Here is a 26,704-nt window from a genome sequence, read left to right as displayed (position 1 = left end):
CCTGCTCCGCGGGAAGCCTGCTTCTCCCTCTCCTATTCCCCCTGCTTGTATTCCCTCTCTCGCTGTGTCTCTCTCTGTCAAATAAATAAATAAAATCTTAAAAAAAAAAAAAAGTACAGTACATGGAATAAATACAGTAACACTGTAATAATGTTGTATGGTGACAGATGGTCACTATACTTACCATGGTGAGCACTGAGTAATGTACAGAATTGTCAAATAACTATGTTGTACACCTGAAATTAATTTATCATTATATGTCAACTATACTTCAATAATTTAAAAATTATTAAATATTATAAAAGGATGGGTGCTGAATTTTGTCAAATTACATCTCAGCATATATGGAGATGATATAATGAAGTTTTCCCTTTTCATTAGTAACATGACTATATTAATACATTTTCTAATATTAAACAATACTTGCTGATATGAATTCCATTTGCATCTGATTAGCATATTAGGTCTTTTCATGAGTTTCTTGTTTATAATAATATTGAAGATTTCTACATTTATAATCTTAAGTAAAAAAAGGTCCTTTTTTTTCCTGTATGATATTGTCTAATTTTGCTGTCAGTGAAATGCCTTCATACAAACAATCTGGAAGGACTCCTTCTATCTCTGTGCTCTACAGCCCTTTAAAAAGTATCAAAACACACTAGGGTTACTTTAAAAACTTGTAGAAAGGATAAAGGAAAACATACACACACACACACACACACACACACACACACTGGGGAAATAATGTGAGGGACTCATATCACAAAGAGCTGATTTCTATAATATATAAAGATTTCCAATATATCAATAAGAAAAAAAACAGCCAGTAAGTTTAGTAGGATGAAGGGCAAAGAACATAAACAGAAATTAGCAGGAAAAAAAGTATAAATGTCTCTTACATGCATAAAAAAAAATGCTCAACTGCATTTAATAACATAAGAAGGGAACAGTCAGAAGACACTGGCAAAATAAAATAATATCTGAACAGGTTGGAAAAGTGTGGGGAAAGAGACAATCTTATTGCTGGTGGGAATATAAACTAGTATAATGTTGGTAGAGCAGTCCGCAACAATCTAAAAAATATAAAAATACACATGCCCTTTTGTACCAGCAATTCCAATTCTATAAATTTATCCGACAGATTTAGTCCTGTGTGTGTGACATGAAATATTAAAATAACTCATAATTATTGAGTGCTCGCTGCGTGCCACTGACTATTCAAGCCCTTTATAAATATTAGCTAATGTAAGTCTCCTAATATCTCTCTGAGATAGGAATAATTTTCTCTTTTTACAGCTGAATATATGAAGGTATGGGAAGGTAGAATAACTTTCGTAAAATGAAACGTGGTAAGTACTGGATATGAATATGAAAGACAGATGGTCTAGCTCTAGTTTTCCATGCTTTTTGCCAATATCATGTACTGCCTCTCAAAACGTGCAAGGATATTCATTGTGGTATTGTATGCAACAGCTATGTACCACAAACAGACGTCTATTGGTAGTAGACTAAATAAATTATAGTGCATGCAAATAGTGGAATACATGCAGCATTTAAAAATAAAAAAAGAACATCAAAGCTCTTTTAGGAACTGATACGGAAGGATCTCTAATAGATATTAGGTGAAGAGAGCAAACTACAGAACAGTGTGTACATTATATTACTATATATGTAGAAATAGAATGAAACAATATTATACACACATAATCACATACGGTTTTTCATGCATGGAGTATCTCCAGAAAGATACACAATTAATTGCCAACATTGGTTACCTGTGAAGGAAAATGGCTGGCTGGGAGACATGAGTGGAATGGGAACTTACTTTTCAATTTTGTACATTGTGCACATTTATCCGGTCAATACAGATAAATAATTTCAAAAACAAAATGGAAGGTAAAAAATAAAAGAAAAAAAAATGCCATTATCTACTTCTTTTATTTATTTTATGTATAGGTCTTTCACACAAGATTTTTTTTTTTTAATTTTTAAAAAAGATTTATTTATTTATTTATTTGAGAGGGAAAAGAGAGATCATGAGCCCAGGTGGAGGTGCAGAGGGAGAGGGAGAAGCAGGCTCCCCATGGAGCAGGGAGCCTGATGCTGGGCTTGATCCCAGGACCCTGAGATCATGACCTGAGCCGAAGGCAGATGCTTAAACGACTGAGCCACCCAGGCACCCCACAAGATTTTACTTGAAGAAATTATTCCATGGCTACCACAAGTTTGAAAAGCACTGGAACAAAGAATGACTAATAAAACCTTAATGTTCACAGTAAATATGCAAGAATTAAAATTTATAGAAAGTAGTTTGTCATACCTGATATGTGCATTACAGTATCTTTTGGCATACTCCGTCCATGTTCCAAATTTTTGTGGAAAGAGAGCTTCAATCTGCATGAAAAGCTGTAACAATACAAGTGTTCTCAATATGTTGCAACATTTTCAAGTAAATATTATTACTATGATAAATCTAGTTAAAAAAATAGTGGAGTAAAAAAGAAAATCCAGGGGCGCCTGGGTGGCTCAGTTGGTTAAGCGACTGCCTTCGGCTCAGGTCATGATCCTGGAGTCCCAGGATCGAGTCCCGCATTGGGCTCCATGCTCAGCAGGGAGCCTGCTTCTCCCTCTGACCCTCCTCCCTCTCATGCTCTCTCTCTATCATTCTCTCTCTCTCTCAATAATAAATAAATAAAAATCTTTAAAAAAAAAAATTAGTTAAAAAAAAAAAAAAGAAAATCCACCTCTTCTTTCTCAGCCTCCTCCCTTTCTTCCATCCACCCATCTCTGCCATCCTATTCTTCAGGGGTAACTGATACACTTTTCTCTAAAATACATTTACATATTTTGTATGCCTATATAGGGATATGTATATATTCTCTTTCATTCACATGAAGATGCTATTATACATATAAAACCAGGATTCTGTCCCCTAAAACATGTCTTAGACATCATTAGAGTACATATATATCTATTTTTACTTCGTTTAAAAAATTATCTAAGCAATGGTATTACTATAATAAAGTACCATTTAAAGGCTCATAGCACCCATTATCATATAGAAGTACTGTAAAATATTTAAACAGTCTCCTAATCATGGACCTATAGGCTGTTTCTAGCTTTTATACAATTATATAAGTTAATAACTTTAGGTAAGTCTATGTGTGTGTATGTGTGCTTATATATATGTAGGTGTAAGTAGAATATCTACATCTCATCTATCAATCATTTATCTATTTATCCATCTATCCATCCACCTACCCACCCACTCGCCAATTGGTATTTCCATTAGATGAGTCTGTAGGATATATTTTTAGAAATGAAATAGGTGTGTTTAAGATATATGCTTTTTGAAGTTTGATGGATATTACTGTTCCACTGTAAAAAGCAAGTCCCATAAGTAGTATCATGAAATCTTTTCATTTTTATAACTTTGATACGCTGCACATAGTGGTGTCTCATTGTTATTTTAGTATACATTTTTAAAACAGCTACTTTAGTTAGAAATAATTCATATACCACTCCCATTATTCACACTTTTAAAGTGTACAATTCAGTGGCTCTTAGTATATTCACAAAATGCCTCAATCACCACTATCTAATTCTTAAATATTTTTATCACTATAGACAGGAACGCCATACCCATTACTAGTCATTTCCCATTCTCTCCCTCAATCCTGGCAACCACTAATCTGATTCCTATTTCCATTACTTCGCCTTTCTGGATATTTCACATAAACAGAATCATACAATATGTAGCCTCTGTGTCCGACTTCATTCACTTAGCATAATGCTTTCAAGGTTCATCCATGTTGTAGAATGTATCAGTATTTCATTCCTTTTTATGGCTGCATTTTCATTATCCATTCATCAGTTATGGACACTGGCTTCTTACTACTTTTTGGATATTATAAATACTACTACTATGAACATCTGTATACAGTTTTTTTGTGTGTGTGAACATATGTTTTCAGTTTTTTGTGTGTAAACTTAAAAAATGGAATTGCTACATCTATGGTAATTCTATTTTTAACTTTCTAAGTAATTGCCAGTGTGTTATCCAAGGATTGAAATTTATAGCTGTATATGTCTCCATTAAAAAAGAAAAAAGATCTCATGGGACACCTGAGTGGCTCAGTCAGTTAAGCGTCTGCCTTCGGCTCAGGTCATGATCCCAGGGTCCTGGGATCGAGCCCCATGTCAAGCTCTCTGCTCAGCAGGGAGCCTGCTTCTCCCTCTCCCTTGCCCTTCACTTGCTAGTGCTCTCTCTCTCTGTCAAATAAATAAATAAAATCTTAAAAAAAAAAGATCTCAAATCAATAATCTAACTTTCCCCCTTAAGACATTGGGAAAGAAGGAGTACACAAAATGCAAAACAGACAGAAGGAGTAACATAATAAAGACTAGAATAGAAATAAACAACATAGAGATTGGAAAAACAACAGAAAAAATAATCAATGAAACCAAATATTGGTTTTGATAAGAACGAGAAAATTGACAAAATTTTAGCTTACATTAACCAAATTAAAAAAGAGAGAAAAGACTCAAGTTACTAAAATCACAAATAAAGGAGGGAACATTACTATCAACCTCACAGAAACACAAAGGATTATAAGGGAATATTATGAACAACTGTATGCTAATATCTTAGATACCTTAGAAAAAATGGGAAAATTCCTATAAAGATACGTATCAAAATTGCTCAAGAAGAAATATACAATTGAATAGACATAATATTCAGTGAAGAGACTGAATGATTAATTTAAAAACTATCCACAAAGAAAAACTCAGGCCCAGAAGGGTTCACCACTAAGTTCTACCAAACATTTAAAAAGAAGTAATACCAATGTTTCACAAACTCCTCTTAGAAACAGAAAAGGAGAGAATACTTCCCACCTCATTCTATGAAACCACTACTGCCTTGACACCAAAACCAAAGATATAACAATAAAACTACAGATCACTATTTTTGTGAACATACACACAAAAATCATCAACAAAATAGAGCAAACTGAATCCAGGAACAAATAAAAAGGATGACATCCAGTCAAGAGAGATTTATCATGGAACGTAAAGTTGGTTTAACATCTGAAAATCAATGAACATAATACACTCTTACCAATAGCTGTCTCCCAAGCCTGGCTTACTAATCAGTAATAAAACTGGCTACTCTATGTTGAGTGCTTACCATGTGCCAGGGCACATAGCAAGATACTTTCAAACCAGTATTTCCTTTAATTTTTAAACCCTACAAGACAAAAAGTACATTTTTTTTCTGTGACTCAGTGTTCATTAATGGAAAGGGCTTCTCTAGGTTACAATGACCCTTATAGACTCATAAGAATTTCAACTGTCGGGCGCCTGGGTGACTCAGTTGGTTGAGCGACTGCCTTCGGCTCGGGTCATGATCCTGGAGTCCCTAGATCGAGTCCCGCATTGGGCTCCCTGCTCAGCGAGGAGCCTGCTTCTCCCTCTAACCCTCCTCCCTCTCATGTACTCTCTCTCTCTCTCATTCTCGCTCTCTCAAATAAATAAATAAATCATTAAAAAAAAAAAAAAAGGGTGCCTGGGTGGCTCAGTTGGTTAAGCGACTGCCTTCGGCTCAGGTCATGATCCTGGAGTCCCAGGATCGAGTCCCGCATCAGGCTTCCTGCTCGGCAGGGAGTCTGCTTCTCCCTCTGGCCCTCCCCCCTCTCATGCTCTCTCTCTCTCAAATAAATAAATAAAATCTTTAAAAAAAAAAAAAAAAAAGAATTTCAACTGTCATTTCTTCCTCCCAACCCTTTACTCCATACTCTACATAGCTCTTAAGAGTGGTAAAGCTAAATGGGGGTATCAAACAAATGCCTTATTTCTCCATGCAAGTAGTTATTCTACCTGATCTGAACAGAAGTTCAGATACCTATACCTTCCCAGACCACGGATCTTTTTTTTTTTTTTTTTAACATTTATTTATTTATTTTAGAGAGAGAGTGCAAGTACGGATAACAGCAGAGTGAGAGGGAGAGAGGGAGAATCTCGGGTAAACTCTGTGCTCAGTGTGGAGCCTTAAGCAGGGCTCATCCCACGACCCCGAAATCATGATCTGAGCCAAAACCAAGAGTCTGACGCTCAACTGACTGAGCCACCCAGGCGCCCCCAAAACATGTATGTTGAAGTACAAGAGAAACAGGAAGAAGTTCTGTAAGGCAATTCAAAAGATACAAAATAGATTAAACTCCAATCTTAAATTATATCCTTATAATGTCAAACAAACTGGATAAATGAAGACTAAAACCACATAAGAATCATAAGAAAACAAATGTGATGAATATTACAAATGTATACTAAATATGAAAACCTTATACTGAAAGTAAAAACTATTTTTTTATATACATGTACAAGCACAGGTAAGGTTCACATGTAAACAGAGAAAACAGTCATATAAAAGATATATTTAATCATTAATAGCCATCTAGAAATTCCAAATGATTATTTTTGGTGAAAGATTTTTTTTAAGCCAAAATTTAAGGATTTTAATACCTCTTCAGGCCTTCCCAAAGCTGGAGTTCCTGTAAGAAGAATGGCTCGTTTGGCTTTCTGTACTATTGGCAATAAAATCTTGCTGCGGGTTGCATTCCTGGACTTCATGTAGTGTGATTCATCCACTATAACTACGTTGAATTTCTGATTATTCAATGCATCTACCAAAGTCTCTGCATCTGTGGTTAAAAGACCATAACCCAGAACTGTCACTTTGCTGGTTGATATTCTCCTAGAAAAGAAAAAAAAATCCATGTAATTTCAAAATATTTCAGTAACCAAGTTATCATAAACAACACAACTCTTCAGAAGAAGGAAAATAAGAGGAAAAATAAAAGGGATGGTATTACATTGCTAAAACTCAATTTCTCTTAAGATTTTAGTTTTCAGGTATGATTAAGCAGAATCCAAAATTTAAAGGATAACTAAAACCAAATACTTGGTTAAATGGTCTTTGGGAGAGTTTGACAACCACCAAGCCACATTTTACTAGGATAAGGACATTACTCTCTAAGAATATTTATTTCCAGGCATCTAGAATCATGGATAAAGTGGATACACAAATATTAACTGAGTATTCATTGAAGCCTTCCCACAAAGAGGACAGCAGTATTTTTCAAGCCAGGTGCTACTGGAATTTTGAAGACAATACTTAGTATTGCAGGGCTGTCCAGTGTACTGCAAGGCATTTCATATTCCTGGACTGTCACATTAAAGGCCAGCAGAGTGCTTGAAATTGTGACAATAAAAATTCACTCGCTGACGGGTGATCCAAAGCATGGGAAAGAGGAGAGGAGGATACAACTTTATGCAGACAAACACTGGCCTGAAGAGATTGTTCATATTTTGAACTACTTAATTATTCACACATCTATAGTATTCTTTACTATGTTGTAATGAAATTATTCATGTACATATTTATCTCCCTTGCTACCTCATAAAACTGATGAGGACAAAGAATGTATCTTATTCAGCTTTGTATATATAGTGATAGGCTCCTAACCAGTTTGTAGAATGAAATAACTGGACAAATAAATGCATTAATAATAAAACACATTACTTTTGCATTTTCTGTATCACCAGTAAAAATATACAGGATAGAGTCAATCTTCTGCAGTTCCCTACCCTCTAAGAGAAATGGCAGAGCTCCTAAATAGCACAACACAACGATACAACAATTTCATTTAAAAATTTTTTTCAATTTATTTTTTAAATTTTAATTCCATTATAGTTAACAACAGTGTTATATTAGTTTCAGGTACATAATATAGTGATTCAACAATTCCATATATCACCCAGTAACCATCAAGGTAAGATTACCCTTAATCCCGTTCACCTCTTTCATTCATGCACCCCACCCACCTCCCCTCTGATAAGCATCTATTTGTTCTCTACAGATAGGAGTCTGTTTCTTGGTTTGTCTCTTTTCTGCTTGTTCATTTGTTTTGTTTCTTAAATACCACATACAAGTGAGATCATATGATATTTGTCTTTCTCTGATTGGCTTATTTCACTTAGTATTATACTCTATAACACTGCAGGTTGGTGTAAATGGCAAGATTTCATTCTTTTTTATGGCTGAATAGTATCCCATTTTGTATATACCACATCTTCTTCATCCATTCATCTGTCAATGGACACTTGGGCTGATTCCATAATTTGGGTATTGTATATAATGCTGCAAAAAAATAGGAGTGCATATATCCTTTGGAATTAGTGTTTTCACATTCTTAGGGGAATACCCAGTAGTGTGATCATATGACAGTTCTTTTTTTTTTTTTTTAATTTAAATTCAACTTAGTTAACATATAGTATAGTATTGGTTTTAGGAATAGAATTTATTGATTCATCACTTACATATAACACCCAAGTGCCCTCTTTAATGCCCATCACCCATTTAGCACATTCTCCCAGACACCTCCCCTCCCTCAACCCTTAGTTTCTTGTCTATAGTTAAGAGTCTCTTATGGTTTGCTCCCTCCCTGTTATCTTATTTTATTTTTCCTTTCCTTCCTCTGTGTTCATCTGTATTGTTTCTTAAATTCCACATGAGTGAAATCATACAGTATTTTTCTTTCTCTGACTGACTTATTTCGCTTACCATAATATACTCTAGTTCCATCCACGTTGTTGCAAATGGCAAGATTTCATTCTTTTAGATTGCCAAGTAATAGTCCATAGTTTATGTATACCACATCCTCTTTATCCATTCATCAGTCAATGGACATTTGGGCTCTTTCCATATTTTGGCTATTCTTTTTTTTTTTTTTTTGACAGAGAGAGATAGCGAGAGCAGGAACACAAGCAGGGGGAGTGGGAGAGGGAGAAGCAGGCTTCCCGCTGAGCAGAGAGCCCAACGTGGGGCTCGATCCCAGGACCCTGGGATCATGATCCGAGCCAAAGGCAGACGCTTAACGATTGAGCCACCCAGGCACCCCATAATTTGGCTATTCTTGATAGTGCCATTATAAAGTTGGGGTGCATGTGCCTCTTTCAATCAGCATTTTCGTACCCTTTGGATAAATACCTAGTAGCGCAATTGCTGGGTTGTAGGGTTATTCTGTTTTAACTTTTTGAGGAACCTCCATACTGTTTTCCAGAATGGCTGCACCAGTTTGCATTCCCACCAACAGTACAAAAGGTTCCCCTTTCTCCGCAACCTCGCCAACATCTGTTGTTTCCTGAGTTGTTCATTTTAGCCATTCTGACAGGTGTGAAGTGGTATCTCATTGTGGTTTTGATTTGTATTTCCCTGATGATAAGTGATGTTGAGCATTTTTTTATATGTCTATTAGCCATCTGGATGTTTTCTTTGGAAAAGTGTATTCATGTCTTCTGCCCAATGCTTAACTGACCATTATTTGTCTTTTGGGGTATTAAGTTTGATAAGTTCTTTATAGATTTTGGATACTAGCCCTTTATCTGATATATCATTTGCAAATACCTTTTTCCATTCCATCAGTTGCCTTTTAGTTTTGTTGATTTTTTCCTTTGCCGTGCAGAAGCTTTTATTCCTTTGCTGTGCAGAAGATATTTATTTATTTATAACACCGGCTGAACCAGTACTATACTGAACAACAGTGGTGAGGATGGACATCCCTGTTGTGTTCCTGATCTTAGGAGAAAAGCTCTCAGTTTTTCCCCACTAAGGATGATACTACCTGTGGGTCTTTTGTATATGACCTTTATGATCTGGAGGTATGTTCTTTCTATCCTTACTCTTTTGAGGATTTTCATTAAGAACGGATGCTATGTTGGGTCGCCTGGGTGGCTCAGTCGTTAAGCGTCTCCCTTTGGCTCAGGTCATGATCCCAGGGTCCTGGGATCGAGCCCCGCATTGGGCTCCCTGCTCGGCAGGAACCCTGCTTCTCCCTCTCCCACTCCTCCTGCTTGTGTTCCCTCTCTCGCTGTGTCTCTGTCAAATAAATAAATAAAATCTTAAAAAAAAAAAAAAAAGAAAGGATGCTATGTTTTGTCAAATGCTTTCTCTGCATCTCTTGAGAAGACATATTGTCTTACTCTTCATTAATATAATCATGTTGATTAATTTGTGGATATTGAACTATCCCTGTAGCCTAGAAATAAATCATACTTGATTATGATGAATAATCCTTTTAATGTACTGTTGGATTCAATTAGCTAGTCTCCTGTTGAGAATTTTTGCATCCATGCTCATCAAGGATACTGGTCTGTGATTCTCCTTTTTAGTGGGGTCTTTGTCTTATTTTGAAATCAAGGTGATGCTGGCCTCATTTAATGAGTTTGGAAGTTTTCCCTCCATTTCTATTTTTGGAACAGCTTCAGAAGAATAGGAATTAATTCTTTAAATGTTTGGTAGAATTCCTCAGGGAAGCCATTCAACTTTGGACTCTTGTTTGTTGGGAGATTTTTGATTACTGATTCAATTTCTTTCCTGGTTATGGGTCTATTCAAATTTTCTATTTCTTCCTGTTTCAGTTTTGGTAGTTTATATGTTTAGAAACATAATGGAATGTGTCCATTTCTTGCAGATTGCTCAATTTTTTGGCATATAATTGCTCATACTATTCTCTTACAATTGTATTTCTGCAGTGTGGTTGTGATCTCTCCTCTTTCATTCATGTTTTTATTTATTTGGGTCCTTCCTCTTTTCTTTTTGGATAAATCTAGGTAGGTGTTTCTCAATTTTATTAATTCTTTCAAAGAACCAGCTTCTAGTTTCATCGATCTGTTCTACTGTTTGTTTGTTTTTTTTAATTTCTATATCATTTATTTATGTTCTAATCTTAATTACTTCCCTTCTTTTGTTGGTTTTAGGTATTATTTGCTGGTCTTTTTCCATCTCCTTTAGGTGTAAGGTTAGGTTTTGTATTTGAGGCTTTTCTTGCTTCTTGAGGAAGACCTTCCCTCTTAGGACTGCCTTTGCTATATCCCAAAGGTTTTGGACTGTTGTGTTTTCATTTTAATTTGCTTCCATGTATTTTTTAATTTCTTCTTTAATTTCCTGGTTAACTCATTCATTCTTTAGTAGGATGTTCTTTAACCTCCATGTATTTGTGGTCTTTCCAAATTTTTACTTGTTGTAAGCTTCATAGTATTGTGGTCTAATATATGCATGGTATGATCTCAGTTTTTTTGTACCCATTAAGGCCTGAGTTGTGACCCAGCATGTAATCTATTCTGGAGAATGATCCATGTGCACTCAAAAACAATGTGTATTCTGCTGCTTTAGGATGAAATGCTCCGAATATGTTTGTTAAGTCCATCTGGTCCAGTGTGTCATTCAAAGCCCTTGTTTACTTGTTGATCTTCTGCTTAGATGATCTGTCTGTTGTTGTGAGTGGGGTGTTAAAGTCCATTATTAATGGGGCACCTGGATGGCTCAGTTGGTTAAGTGGCTGCCTTCAGCTCAGGTCACAATCTCCGGACTGAGATCGAGCCCCACGTTGGTTGGATTCCCTGCTCAGTGGGGAGTCTGCTTCTCCCTCTCTCTCTGCTGTTCCCCTTGCTTGTGTGCTCTCTCTTTTAAATAAATAAAATCTTTAACAAAAATAATCCCCTATTATTATTGTATTATCAATGAGTTTAAGTTTGTTATTAACTGATTTATAGAATTGGCTGCTCCCAAGTTGGGGGCAAAAATATTTACAATTGTTAGATCTTCTTGTTGGATAGACCCCTTTATTATGAAGTGTCCTTCTTCATCTCTTGTTACAGACATTGGTTTAAAATCTAGTTTGTCTGATATAAGTATGGCTACTCCAGCTTTATTTTGATGTTCATTAGTATGATAGATGGTTGTCCATCCCCTCACTTTCCATCTGGAGGTGTCTTTGGGTCTAAAACGAGTCTCTTGTAAGCAGCATATCAATGGGTCCTGTTTTTTTTAACCACTCTGATACCCTGTGTCTTTTGACTGGAGCATTGAGTCCATTTACATTCAGAGTAGTTACTGAGAGATATGGATTTACTGCCATCATATTACCAGTAAAGTTCCTGTTCCTGTGGATTGTGTCTGTTCCTTTCTAGTCTTTGTTGCTTTTCATCTCTCCTTCCTGCTCAAAGGGTCCCCTTTAGTATTTCTTGCAGAACTGGTTTAGTGTTCATGAACTCCTTTGGTTTTGCTTGTCTTAGAAACTCTACCTCCTTCTATTCTGAATGACAGACATGCTGGATAAAGTATTCTCATCTTCATATTTTTCTCATTTAGTATGTTAAATATATTATAACACTCCTTTCTGGCCTGCCAAGTTTCTGTGGACAGGTCTGCTGCTACCTACCCTTGTAGGTTAAGGGCCTTTTGTCCATAGCTGCTTTCAGAATTCTCTATCTTTGAATTTTGCAAGCTGCACTATGATATATCTTGGTGTTTACCTGTTTTTACTGACTTGAAGGGTAGCTCTCTGTGTCTCTTAGACTTGAATGCCTGTTTCCTTTCCCAGATTAGGGAAGTTCTCAACTATAATTTGTTCCAATAAACCTTCTGCCCCCTTTTCCTGCTCTTCTTTTTCTGGGACCCCTGTGGTACGGATATGATTGTGCTTTGTGGAGTCACTGAGTTCTCTAAGTCTCAATTCATGATCTAATAGTTTTATTTCCCTCTTTTATTCATTATTTTCCACAATTTTATCTTCTATATCACCTATTCAATCCTCTGCTTCTTCCACCCTCATTGTAAGTACATCTAGTCAGTTTTGAATCTCAGTTGTAGCATTTTTTATTTCGGCCTGACTAGTTTTTAGGTGTTTTATAGCTACAGCCAGGGTTTCTCTGGTGTCTTCTATGTTTCTTTCATGCCCAGCTAGTATTCTCATGACTGTTCTAAATTCTTATTCAGATATATTGCTTATATCTGTTTTGATCAAATCCCGGCTTGTGATTTCTTTTTGATCTTTCTTTTGGGGAGAATTCCTCCATCTTGTCATTTAGGTTTCTGTATTTTGCATATTATGAAAACTTGTTATGTTTCCTGCTCCTGAGAGTAATACTATATTAAGAAGGGGTCACACACTGTCCAGGGCCTGGCATGTCAGGAAATGTTTCTGGTGTATGCTGTGTGTGCTGTGCTGTTGTGCTTTGGCTGCTCATTCCCACAGATCAGTCCTCTACAGAGTTCCTCCTTGCTTGCAGTGGGGAGTGTCTGGACCTTTAACTAGGTGTGCTTTGATTTATTTGTTAAGATAAGCCAGATTTAAAAACGGGGGGGCGCCTGGGTGGCTCAGTTGGCTGGGAGTCCGACTCTTAGTTTTGGCTCAGGTCATGATTTCAGGGTTGAGGAATCAAGCCCCGTGTTGGGCTCCCTGCTCAGCAGGGGGCTTGCTTGGGTTTTACTCCCTCTGCCCCTCCCCCTGTTTGCACACACTCTTTCTAAAATAAATAAGTAAATCTTTAAAAAAAAGCCTGATCCAAAAAAATGAGAAAAGGAAACAAACCAATAAACTATAAGCCTGATACCAAAGAAAAAAGAAAAAAAAATAAGATAAAAGAAAGAAAATATAAAAAATTTAAAAATTAAAATGAAGAACTAAGGAAAAAATAAAAATAAATAAAAAAAAAAGCCTGGTCTTATTTCCACCACAACTGAAGCTGACATTTTGGAGCACTTTGGTGTTGAGTTGTATAAGTTCTTTATTTTTTTTGGATTCTATTCCTTAATCACACAGGTCATTTGCAAATGTCTTCCCATTCAGTAGGCTGCCTTTAGATTTACTGATGCTCTCCTTAACTGTGCAGAAGCTTTTTATTTTGATGTAATCCCAATAGTTTATTTTTGCTATTTTTCCCTTGCCTCAGGAGACATATCTAGAAAAAAGTTGCTACAGCTGATGCAGAGAAATTATTGCCCGTGCTCTCTTGGAGGATTTTTATGGTTTCGGGTCTCATGTTTAGGTCCTTAATCCATTTTGAGTTTATTTTTGTGTATGATGTAAGAAAGTAGTCCAGTTTCAGGGTGCCTGGGTGGCTCAGTCGGCTAAGCATCTGCCTTCAGCTCAGGTCATGATCCCAGAGTTCTGGGATCGAGTCCCGCATCAGGCTCCTTGCTCAGTGGGGACCCTACTTCTCCCTCTGCCTGCTGCACCCCCTGCTTATGCTCTCTTTCTCTGTCAAATAAATAAATAAAATTTTTAAAAATTTTTTAAAAAAGAAAGTAGTCCAATTTCATTCTTTTGCATGTTGCTGTCCAGTTTTCTCAACATAATTTGTTGAAGATACTGTCTTTTTCCCATTGCATATTCTTGCCTCCTTTGTCGAAGATTAATTGATCATATAATTATGGGTTTATTTCTGGGTTTTCTATTCTGTTACATTGATTGATGTGTGTCAATTTTTGTGCCAGTACCACACTGTTTTGATTACTACAGCTTTGTATTATAACTTGAAGTCTGGAATTATGATGCCTACAGTTTTGTTTTGTTTTTTTCAAGATTGCTCTGGCTATTCAGGATCTTTTGTGGGTCCAAATAAAATTTAGGATTGTTTATTCCAGTTCTCTTAAAAATGCGGTTGGTATTTTGATAGGGATTGCATTTATTGTATAGATTGCTTTGGGTAGTAAAGACATTTTAACAATATTTGTTCTTCAAATCCATGAGGAGAGAATGTCTTTCCATTTCTTTGTGTTGTCCTCAATTTCTTCCATCAATGTTTTATAGTTTTCAGAGTACAGGTTTTTCACCTCTTTGGTTAAGTTTATTTCTAGGTTCTTACTATTTTTGGTGCAACTATAAATGGGATCGTTTTCTTGATTTCTCTTTCTGCTGCTTCATTATTAGTGTACAGACATGCAATAGATTTCTGTACATTTTGTGTCTTGTGATATTACTGAATTCATTTATCAGTTCTAGTAGTTTTTTGGTGGAGTCTTTATAGTTTTATATATAGCATATCATGTCATCTGCAAATAATGAAAGTTTTACTTCTTCCTTTCCAATTTGGATGCCTTTTTGTCTGTTTGCTGTGGCTAGGACTTTCTGTACTATGTTGAATAAAAAAGTGAGAATGGATATCCCTGTCTTGTTCCCGACCTTAGAGAAAAGCTCTCAGTTTTCCCCATTAATGATGATGTTAGCTGTGGGTTTCTCATATAAGAACTTTATTATGTTGAGGTATGTTCTCTCTAAACTTACTTTGTTGAGGGTTTTATCATGAATGAATCTTGTAGTTGTCAAATGCTTTTCTGCATCTATTAAAATGATCATATGGTTCTTATCTGTTCTCTTAGTGATGTGATGTAATGTAACATGTTGACTGATTTATGAATACTAAACCATCCCTGCATTCTGGAAATAAATCCCAATGGATCCTGGTGAATGATTTAAAAAAAATATATTGTTGGATTTACTTTGCTAGTATTTTTTTTTTTTTTTAGGATTTTGCATCTATGTGCATAAGGGATATTGGCATGTAGTTCTCTTTTGGTGGTCTTTTTTCTGGTCTTGGTATCATGGCAATGGTGACCTAATAGAATGATTTGGAAGTTTTCCTTACTTTTCTGTTTTCTGGAATAGTTTGAGAAGAATAGGTATTAATGCTTCTTTAAATGTTTGGGAGAGGGGTTCCTGGGTGGCTCAGTGGTTAAGTGTCCAACTCCTGATTTCGGCTTGGGTTGTGATCTCAGGGTTGTGGGATCGGGCCCCATGTTGGGCTTCACACTGAGCATCAAGCCTGCTTGGTATTCTTTCTCTCCCTCTCCCTCTGTCCCTCCACCGCTCTGCCCCCAGCTTGCATACTCTCTCTCTCTCAAATAAATAAATAAATCTTAAAAAAAAAAAAAAAAGAAATGTTTGGTAGAATTCTACTGTGAATTGATCTGCTCCTGGACTTTTGTTTGAGTTTTTGAATACTGATTCAAATACATTGCTGGTAACTGGCCTGTTCAAATTTTCTATAATCTCTTGTAATCTTATGTATTTCTGGAGTGTTGGTTGTTATATCTCCTTTTTCATTTCTGATTTTTTAAATTTAAAACCTCTCTCTTTTTATGAGTCTTTGTTTGTTTTCAAAGTATTATCTCCATTTATTATTTTTTTTCCAAAGAAGAGTTTTTCTTCAGTCTTGAATGTCTTAGCTCCTCACATGGGCTTTGGTGGTAGTCACACACACAGATCTAAATTGGGATGGGGGTGTTCAGTTCTTCTGTGCTTCAGGAGAGCGATTCCTGACTACCTTGCTGTGCATCGTACAACTCACACAGTAATATAGTTTCACATACAGCTTGGGGAGAACACAGGCATTGAAGATACTTGCTTTGGAAATGTCCCTGACAATGGTAGCCCTCTACTATGTTTTGAGTAACAAATTTCTTAATGGCTTTGTTCTTGGGCACACAACAGGCATAGTTGGTGCAGTGAAGAGTCTGCACATGGCTGTGGCCCTTTTTGGCACAATTATTCCTTCTTTTCTTGGTCATCTTGGAAGTGAGGACCCAAGAGAGGATGGATCACTGTGTTTTCATTTGCATTTCTCTCTTAGCAATTTTTTATTTCTTCTTTGACTTCTTGGTTGATCCATTTATTATTTAGGAACATGTTATTTAACCTCCATGTATTTGTGTTCTTTCCAGATTATTTGTTGTGGTTGATTTCTAGTTTCATAGTGTTGTGATCAGGAAAGATGCATGGTAGGATCTAGATCTTTTTGAAGTTGTTGAGACTTGTTTTGTGGTCTAATATGGGATCTATTCTGGAGAATGTTCCAAAGTGAACTTCAAAAGAATGTGTATTAAGCTGTTTTAGGATGGAATGTTTTGAGTATATCTGTTAAATCCATCTGGTCCAGTGTGTCATTCAAAGCCACTGTTTCCTTGTTGATTTCTGTTTGGATGATCTGTTTATTGACATAAGTGAGGTGTTAAAGACCACTACTATTATTGTACTACTATTGAGTAGTTCCTTTATTTTTGTTAATAAATATTTTATGTATTTGGGTGTTCCCACATTGTGTGCATAATATTAATAATTGCATGTTTTTCTTAATGTCAACTATATTTTAAGCCCTGGGTAAATCTAGCTAATATAGAGACTTAAAATTTTCTTTTTGTAGTCAAACACTAGGAAAGCTTTCAGAAGAAAAGTGTAGAATAAATATTAGTAACTTAGGTATACTGAGAACCATATACAGAAGACAAGGGCTTGAATGTCCACTGAGAACAGTCCATGCATAAGTGGCATATGCCAAAAGGAGTTACATGTATTTTTGGTAAATACATGTTGCCAGATATTGGTATATATCTAAAGTTGTTTCTTAAGCACTTGGAAGACACTGGCTAAGTTTTTCTTTCCCTAAGGTGACATCCTCGAGAAAAGTTATACTCTGGGTTGTAGTACTATCTAACAAATACCAAATGTTATCCAAATAAAAATATTTGCCTCTATTTAATTGTAGAACAATATTTCCTAAAAAATAAAGAAAACTATATGAACTAAATAAAAGATGATAGAAGATACATATTTTAAGAAAATTAAATGTAAACTTTCAGATAAAATATAGCTAACAAAAAGTGGCTATAAATGCCTCGGTTCATTCTACATTCTCTAAATCCTTAAGTCTTAAATTTTATATAGTTTTATTGAAGAAGAAGAAATTTATAATTATTGCCAACATTTTATTTTGACCATGCAAATACTGTCCAAATGTCCTTAGACCCATAAAAATATATTTTATAGAATTTTAGTTCAAAGGTCAAAAGAGAAAAGGCCTCCAACTATTTTTTCAGGACATTCACAAAGGCCAAAATTATTTCTACAAATAGTCTTTATGTTAACAATCCTAGAGAATACAATACAATAAAATCATAATAAAAAATGTAACTATTAACAGACATTTATTTCAAATATGTATATTGCCTTTTATTTGAGGCTCAGAAAGTGGTAATTTTGAACTTCTGGAAACATGAGAATTTGCAAAATTCACCTAGAAACACAATGTAACAAATTACTAATATTCAAATAGACTGGTTTATCCCAATGGCTAGAAAACAAATTTTAAAAACCCAGTAGCTATTTTATGATTTATTTTTGAGGAGATACTTCAAATAATCACAAAGTGAGTATATTCAATATAGAAAATATTAAAATTGTAAATGAATATAATAAAGAAAATAAAACTGGTTAATACTAATTTTGAGTTATATATAAAACTTGCATATTAACCAACAACTTGGAAAGCAAAATCTGCCATTGATGCAGACAATAAAAGCTCACAAGGTTCAAGTTAATCATTGAAAAGTTGGGAAATTTAATTTTCAACCCCCAAATCGTCAGCTTTAAGTATATTTAAAGTATATATAAAATAGATATATTACATAAATCTTCAAAAGTATACGTATTTACGTTTAAAAATATATCATAAAGGAATTTAACATCAAATATACTGTTGGGTTTTAGATAAATAATTCATATTTAAAAATGTAAAATAAAATTCTCCACACTATTCTCTTAGTTCTAAATTATGACTTATAGATTATACTTTATTCCAAACATCAGTATATACTAAATACATGCAAGGCTTTTTTTCTCCCCCTCTAATGATGAAAAAATCGTTCTTACCCCACGTCAGTTTTATTCTGAATAACATTGATACCTTCTGGACTCAGTTCTGGGATCCATTTCTCTATTTCTTCCATCCAGGGATATCTCAGAGATGAAGGGACCACTATTAAAAGAGGCCATTCCTCCTTATAGAAGTAAGCAATTGCAATTGCCTGGATTGTCTTTCCTAGACCCATCTAAAATAAAAATAAATTAAAAATACATAAATATATAAGTAAATGCTGAAATATTTTGAATGAAAATATTAATCAAACATTTACTTAAGAGTATTATCATCAAAATAATTTTCTAACGTAAAATCAATTGGATTACATAGTTAATAAAAAGCACAAGATTATGATGACCTTTAAAATTCATTAAGCAAATTATGTTATCTTCTAACCATTTGTGACTGGACTTAGAGACAAAATAACCTGTTATTTAAAATATTAGTTATATTGAATTCATATAACTTAATTTTATAAAGATGTATATGACCATTTATAAGTTCATCTCTTAGAGAGCACAAGGGTAAATGACTTACCTATACAACACAATATCATGTTATTTTAAAGCTAGAATAAGCCCTAAATCATGCACATCTTACAAAAGAAATAAGCATACAGTGGTTAAATTCTCTATTCAACTTAACATTAATTGAATGCAAAACTAGTGTGAGAGCCCAGGTCTCCGGTGTCTTCCCACTTAATTGTTTTCACACTTATATCATAATGCCCCATTTCTAAGCAGTACCCATTTAAAAAGTAGTTACTAAATCAATGTTTTTATTTTTATTTTTTAAAGATTTTTTATTTATTTGAGAGAGAGAGAATGAGAGAGAGAGCACATGAGAGGGGGGAGGGTCAGAGGGAGAAGCAGACTCCCTGCCGAGCAGGGAGCCCGATGCGGAACTCGATCCAGGGACTCCAGGATCATGACCTGAGCCGAAGGCAGTCGCTTAACCAACTGAGCCACCCAGGCGCCCTAAATCAATGTTTTTCGTGGTTTTGTTCCTAACAGCCAGAATACGAAGACAACCCAAATGTACTTCAACTGGTACATGGATAAAAACTGGGGTACATCCATGTAATAGAATACTATTTATCAATAAAAAGGGAGCAAACTATTGCTATACACAACACGTTGCATTTTGCTACATGAAAGAAGTCAAACTCAAAAGCAACATACCATATGATTCCATGTTTATGTCATACAGAAAACACATCAGAGTCGAGGAGTGGGAGGAGGAGAGCAGCATGAGGGAACTTTTGAGATGATGGAGCTGTTTTGTATTTTTATTGTGGTGATAGTTACATGTCTGTACACATTTGTCGACCTATAGAATTGCGCATTTAAAAAGGATGAATTTACCTAAAAGAGTGAATTACACCTCAATAACACTGACTTCTTTAAAAAAGTAGTTATTAGGGGCGCCTGGGTGGCTCAGTCGTTAAGCGTCTGCCTTCAGCTCAGGTCATGATCCCAGGGTCCTGGGATCGAGCCCCACACTGGGCTCCCTGCTCCGCAGGAAGCCTGCTTCTTCTCCCACTCCCCCTGCTTGTGTTCCCTCTCTCGCTATGTCTCTCTCTGTCAAATAAATAAATAAAATCTTTAAAAAAAAAAGTAGTTATTATTATGGATATAAGAGAGAGACTAAAAGATGTAAGGACTACTGACTTGATGTTTCAAAGAGAAAAAAGATATAGCTACCTAATACAGTTAATTTAAAATGAATTTTAAATGCTGAGCAAAATTAAAGAAGAGACAAAAAGGAAGTTTGGGATTTTTAGCAAGTCTCCACTAAGAAAATCTTGTTTTATGTATTTTTCATTAAACTACTGCTATTAACAATGACAAAAGTAATCCCAGAATATTCAAGCAAGCTAACATTTATATCAATCACACTCAGAAAGAGAAAACTAGTGTGAATTACTTAGGAAGATGTTCTTTTGATTGGAATAAAGACTGTCAAATGGAGACAAGGTAAATGAAATGTAGTAAGTGACTTTGTTTCTGACCTGGTGTTCAGTAAGTGCTCAGATATTTGAATCCATGAGTGAATTAATGAGTAAATAAAGATCAAGATTGTTAAATTCTGTGCGACAGGCAAAACCCAGGCAGAGAAAAAAACAGGAAGGAATACTGAAAAGATTTTAGTGCAAGAGCAGTATTATTAGCTAACATTTCAAAGTTCTGAGGCAAATCACATTCAAAAATAGAGCCAAAGCAGGGGCACCTGGATAGATGGGTGGCTCAGTCAGTTTAGCATCTGGCTCTTGATTACAGCTCAGGTCATGATCTCAGGGTTCTGAGAGTGAGCCCCGAGTTGGGCTCTGTGCTGGGTGTCACGGAGCCTGCTTAAGATCCTTTCTCTCCTTCTGCCCCTCTCCCGCAAAAAAGAAAAAAAAAAAAAAAAGCTAAAGCTAAGTCTAAAACCTTTAATGTATACAAATAACCTAAATGTCCATCAGTGGTTGAGCTGATAAAGAAGTCATGGTATATATATACAATGGAATATTATTTGAGAATAAAGGAAATCCTGCCATTTGCAACAACCTGAATGGAGTGTGAGGACATTATGCTAAGTGAAATAAGCCAGAGAGAGAACGATAGATACTGCATATATCATGTATACACAGAATCTTTGGACAAAAAAGAAAGAAAGCACCAAACTCACAGTAACAGAGAGTAAAAAAGTGGTTGCGGGGGCTAAGGGATAGGGAGAATAGGGAGAGGCTGGTAAAAGGGTACAAACTTTCAGCTGTAAGATGAATAAGGTCTGAGGAACTCATGGACAGCATTGTGACTACAGTTGATAACACAGTGTTGTATGATTGAGGTTTGGTGGGATGGTGGAACTAGGATGTTCTCAACAAAACAAAACAAAATGAAAAACCCAGAAAAGTATAGATATGTGCGATGAGTGATGTGTTAAATGTATAGGGGAAATCCTTTCACACTATATATGTGTGTCAGGTCATCATGATGCATACTTTATAGGTCTTGAAATTTGTTTTTCTGCTATACCTCAGTAAACCTAAAATTATAAAAAAATACTGGATATGTAAGCTTTTAATATTGAAACAAGATCCATTTGCAGATAAAAATCGTTTCCTATCTAGGGTGTGAAGAATAAAATTCTGGTTAAGTTAGGCAGGGCTTGGTAACTGGGTAACTTAGGAATATAGACACACATACACACACACAGCCTACATACTTTATTACAAAATTAAATCATTTTACAGCCTAATATTCTATATCTCTTTCTAAAGAAAGCATACAACCCCAACCTTTAGGCCTACACAGCCAAATTTAAGATTTATTTGATGGTAGTAGACCTAACCCTAAGAGAAATAAATAACTTTTACATAACTTAGTTTTATAAAACCAAACCTAAGGCAATTATGCACCAACATCTGGTATAATGACTGCTATATTTTCTTGTCCTCAAAAGCCCAACAATCCTCATAGCTGAACCCACTTAAACATCACTAGATTCTGGGACCAATATGATTCCAAGGCAGCAGAAATTTATAAATTACAGATGTTTCCTGGCTTGCTTATCCCTAACAACTATGACAAAGGAGCACAATTCCAGGAACTGAGCCATGGTCAATTCTGTGTGTGTAGACCATACCACCAAGTAACTCTGTGCCATAGCTATGGTTACCTGGCTTTGCTTCCTGCAGTGGGTTCATAGATCATTTTCTTAACTTCTATTTCTCTGGAAATAGGGGTCTGTTTGTTACCCTAATTTTCTGGAAAGTAGAAGTCTTTGTGCCTCAGATTCTATTACCGGATCTTTTGCTTGCTGCTCATCTTTTGCTTGCTGCTAAATTTACTTGGTGCCTGTCTACCTAGAATTTTGTGTATTTCATGTAGTGGGACTAACAGTTATCTCTGTGTTAACCTGCCAGGCACCTTAAATTAAATTTCCTAATATTGTCTGCTACTGATATCAGGGTCACAGGTTTTCAACAGGGATGTGTGGAAACAAAAACTGAAACAATAGGTAGGAAAAAGTTGGGAAAAGAGAAGTTATGGATTGAAAAAAGAGAGGGAACTGACAATAAATACAGGAAAGAATAAGAATAATCAAGATGTGCTGAAAAGCTAATCTCATTAAAAGTTTGAATTTATTTTTATTTTCTAGTTCCCTAATCCTGCTTTCTTGTATATTTGCTATATTACACCAAATGAATGTTTTTAATTCCAGATGTGTCATTTTTCAGCTCTAAAATGTACATCAGAATCTTTTAAAATATATTTTTAGATTCTTTTTAATAGATTAAATTCTCTATTGAAATTTTTTATCTATTCATTTCTGTTGTCCACCACTTCCTTGATTCTCTTGAATAAAAAAACACTGTTATTTTAAAATCTCTTTCTGATAACACCAATATCTGATCAACTGTGGACTCTATTACCTAATTTTCCTTTTGGTACTGTTTCTCAGCATCCCTTATATTTTTAATTGGATTCTAGAAAGTGATTGGTGAAGAAATTATAGAAGCTTTGGATGATATCTTCCCCCAAACAGAAATTAGGTTAAGTTTTCTTTTGGCATACAAATTGAGTAAGAGCAGATACCTCATTCCCTTTAAGTCTTGGTTTAGGCAAGTGTATTTCATATTTGCCCTTATTACTAGGGTATGGCCTTTACTACTAGGGGGTATACTTCTGGAGGTCACCACAAGCCCAAGCAGGGTATTTACCAAGATTTTTCTCCCTTGACAAGGCACAACTCTGATGTATGTCCTCAGCACCACAATAATGCTAAAATCTCTGCCTTGGTCTTTCTCCTCCAACTACAAATTTCTGCTGGGCTTTTTGGAGTCGCATCCTGGGCATGTACACTTTAAGAAATGGCCAATGATGTGAGGGTATATCTATGCAGATTTCTTGGGTCTTTCTCTCAAGTTACCTTCTCTCTGGGATTTTTCCCTTCATTTCCCAATGGTACAATGCATAGTTTGATAGCTATAGACAGAGTAGTCTCTGATACAAACCAGTTTAAGCAGCCTGTTTCAAATATGTGGCCTATGGCTTTAAGAAGAGAAAGAACTGAAGATACAGTGATCAATCTAGGCAGCTGAAGAAGAATGGAAAGTCAATTTGGGGAGCTATCAGTGTACTATTTCATTAAGTTTAGGAAATTCTAAATATTTTTTATTGTTCCCAGCTATCTTATCACATGATTTCTTAATAACATAAAAAAAATGACTGCCTTTTAAGAACTAAACTAATAAATTTTTTAAAAGTAAGTAAAAAATCAAGAAATAAGGAGCCATTTTAAAAAGAAAGAAAGATTCCCAAGCCAATGAGTCTTAAGTATAAGAAATGGAAGGATTAATTTAGCTAAGAAGGTAACATGTTGAATACAAGAATAAACAATGGGAGCAAAGCAAAGGGTATGATAAAAAGTCTGATTCCATTTTTAATGTTTGAATGCTGACAGCTTTTAAGCCCCATTAGTCCTCCTTACCCTCTTGCTCTAAATCCGGGCAAGCTGATAAGAAATGTGGGCATTACTTCCTTTAGCATCAGAGGGAAATTCAAAACCACAAAACCACAAAACCACAGCCCTTATGTTGAAAACCATGATCTTAGGCCAATTCCATGAACCCAATAAAAAACCAAGTCAGTCTCCTTTCCTTGTTCTCTCATGTGTCCTCTTACAGGCACAATTCAGTAGAAAATAAAATCTCATGGAACATCCTTGAATAAAACATGATTCAAACTAAAAGTATATGACTAAAATCTCATGCTCCCATTAAAGAAAGAGTGGATCACATAATACAGGAAAATGGAGTTCTAGATAAAATTTGTAAATAGGAAAATAATTGCTAGGACAATATTTTTACTATATATATATATATATATATATATATGAACTTTAAAAAAAATGTACTTATATTTCAAGTATTTTCCAAAGAATTAAAATAGCATAACATTCAATTATAAAACCAAAAACACTCTCAAATAATGTGGGTATAAAAAAGTAACTATACTCAATAGGTGGTTCAAAGTCTTTGGCTCTCACTACAAAAGAATTTGTTAAAGTAAAATGGTCCAGTGTTTCAAGATGATTAAGTCTAAATCAACTATTAAGAACCAAAGGCACAGGGGCACCTGGGTGGCTCAGATGGTTAAGCACCTGCCTTCAGCTCAGGTGATGATCTCCAGGTCCCTGCTCAGCAGGGAATCTGTTTCTCCCTCTTCCTTTGACTCTCCCCACTGCTCCTGCTCTCTCTCTCTCTCTCTCAGTCTCAAATGAAGAATAATAAAAAAAAAAGAACCAAAGGCATAACAACTATCTAGGTACTACATAAGAAGAATTAAATAGAATACTTTAACTTCAAATACACATTTTATCAATGTATTCAAAATAATAAATCACTATTTTATTTAGGAGAATTTGGATTTTCTAAATGTCTTATTCCACAAAATTAGTAAGAGAAATTAAACAATGATCTTAACTGACATAGAGAATTTCATTTTCTTCTTTTTTTTTTTTTTTTAAGATTTTATTTATTTATTTTGACAGAGAGAGATAGAGCAGGAACACAAGCAGGGGGAGTGCAGGCTTCCTGCCGAGCAGGGAGCCTGATGTGGGGCTCGATCCCAGGACCCTGGGATCATGACCTGAGCTAAAAAGAAGCTTAATGAAAAACAGAAGCTTAATGACTGAGCCACCCAGGCACCCCAGAATTTCATTTTCAATTTTTTGTATTGTGATGGCATTTATACAGTAAATGCATAAATCAGAAAATGCCTTCTGATTGAGAATTTTGTTTTGACTAGAAGTTTCCAATTAAAAAAAATTTTTTTTGGAAGTTTCCAGTTTTAAAGTTATAAGCAATTTGTATTTTTAGGGTAAGGATGTAGGTTCATCTTTAGAGTAGGTGATCAATTTGTTCTAGATGAGATTCCTTTAAAGAAGACTTTTAGATATGCAGACTTTAAATCTTAATGACAGACTGAATTGAGTAAAGAAACCCACATATAGAAATGTCAGACTGAAATCTTATATTCAATTATTTATTACTGTTAAGGAGATGTATGGTTTAGCAGAACTATTTCTGTATCCTTGTAGATTAAATTATATAGGCATACCTCATTTTACTTGATTTATGTAATTTGCAAATAGTGTTTTTTAAAAATAGAAAGTTTGGGGGCGCCTGGGTGGCTCAGTCGTTAAGTGTCTGCCTTCGGCTCAGGTCATGGTCCCAGGGTCCTGGGATCGAGCCCCGCATCGGGCTCCCCGCTCGGCGGGAAGCCTGCCTCTCCCCCCTCCACTCCCCCTGCCTGTGCTCCTCTCTCGCTGTGTCTCTCTCTGTCAAATAAATAAATAAACTCTTTAAAAAAAAAAAATAGAAAGTTTGTGGAAACTACATCAAGCAAATCTACTGGTGCCATTTTTCGAATAGCATTTGCTAATTTCATGTATCTGTGTCACACTTTGGTAATTCCTGCAATATTTCAAACTTTTTTATTATAATTATATTTGATTATGTGATCTATGATCAGGAATCTTCCATGTTACTATTATAATTGTTTTGGGGCACCACAAACCACACACATATAAGATGGCAAACTTAAATATTGTGTGTGTTCTGACTATTCCACTGACAAGCTGTTCCCCCATCTATCTCCCTCTCCTTAGACCTCTCTATTTCCTGAGACACAACAATATTGAAATTAGGCCAATTAACAATCCTACCATGGCCTCTAAGTGTTCATGCGAAAGGAAGAGTTGCATGTCTCTCACTTTAAATCAAAAACTAGAAATGATTAAGCTTAGTGAGGAAGGTATGTCAAAAGCTGAGAAAGGCCAAAAGCTGGGCCTCTTGTACCAAACAGTTGCCAAGTTGTGAAACATTCTTGAAAGAAATTAAAAATGCTACTTCAGGGAACACACAAACCATAAAAGAGCAAAAGAGCCTTTTTACTGATATGGAGAAGGTTTCAGTGTTCTGGATTGAAGAGCAAGCCAGCCACAACATTCCCTTAACCAAAGCTTAATCCAGAGCAAGGCCCTAACTCTCTTCAATTCTGTGAAGGCTGAGAGGTGAGGAAGCCTCAGAAGAAAAGTCTGAAGCTAGCAGAGGCTGGTTCAAAAGCTGTCTTCAGAACATAAAAGTGCAAGGGGAGGTCACAAATGCTGATGTAGA

General features: G+C 35.5%; 1 protein-coding gene across 11 annotated transcripts in view; it reads right to left on the bottom strand.

Moving 5' to 3' along the window:
- The window catches only part of ZRANB3 (zinc finger RANBP2-type containing 3), a 289,657-nt gene that overhangs the window by 132,122 nt on the left and 130,831 nt on the right, over positions 1–26,704 (bottom strand). For 8 of the 11 annotated variants that reach the window (XM_081814547.1, XM_081814552.1, XM_081814545.1 and 5 more), the window contains 3 exons: positions 18,549–18,727; positions 6,523–6,754; positions 2,321–2,406 (listed from right to left, as the gene is read on the bottom strand). In XM_081814547.1, the coding sequence (XP_081670673.1) occupies positions 2,321–2,406; positions 6,523–6,754; positions 18,549–18,727 (497 nt within the window). Of the gene's footprint in view, positions 1–2,320; positions 2,407–6,522; positions 6,755–18,548; positions 18,728–26,704 lie in introns of those variants that run through there. The other 3 variants (XM_081814554.1, XM_081814553.1, XM_081814555.1) reach the window with 2 other exon arrangements.

The sequence above is a fragment of the Leptonychotes weddellii genome, chromosome 3 (genome assembly GCF_054177405.1).
Source record: "Leptonychotes weddellii isolate Sample4059 chromosome 3, ASM5417740v2, whole genome shotgun sequence".
NCBI lineage: Eukaryota > Metazoa > Chordata > Mammalia > Carnivora > Phocidae > Leptonychotes > Leptonychotes weddellii.
The sequence above is the reverse complement of the archived record's forward strand: the minus strand, read 5'-3'. Positions and strand labels throughout refer to the sequence as shown.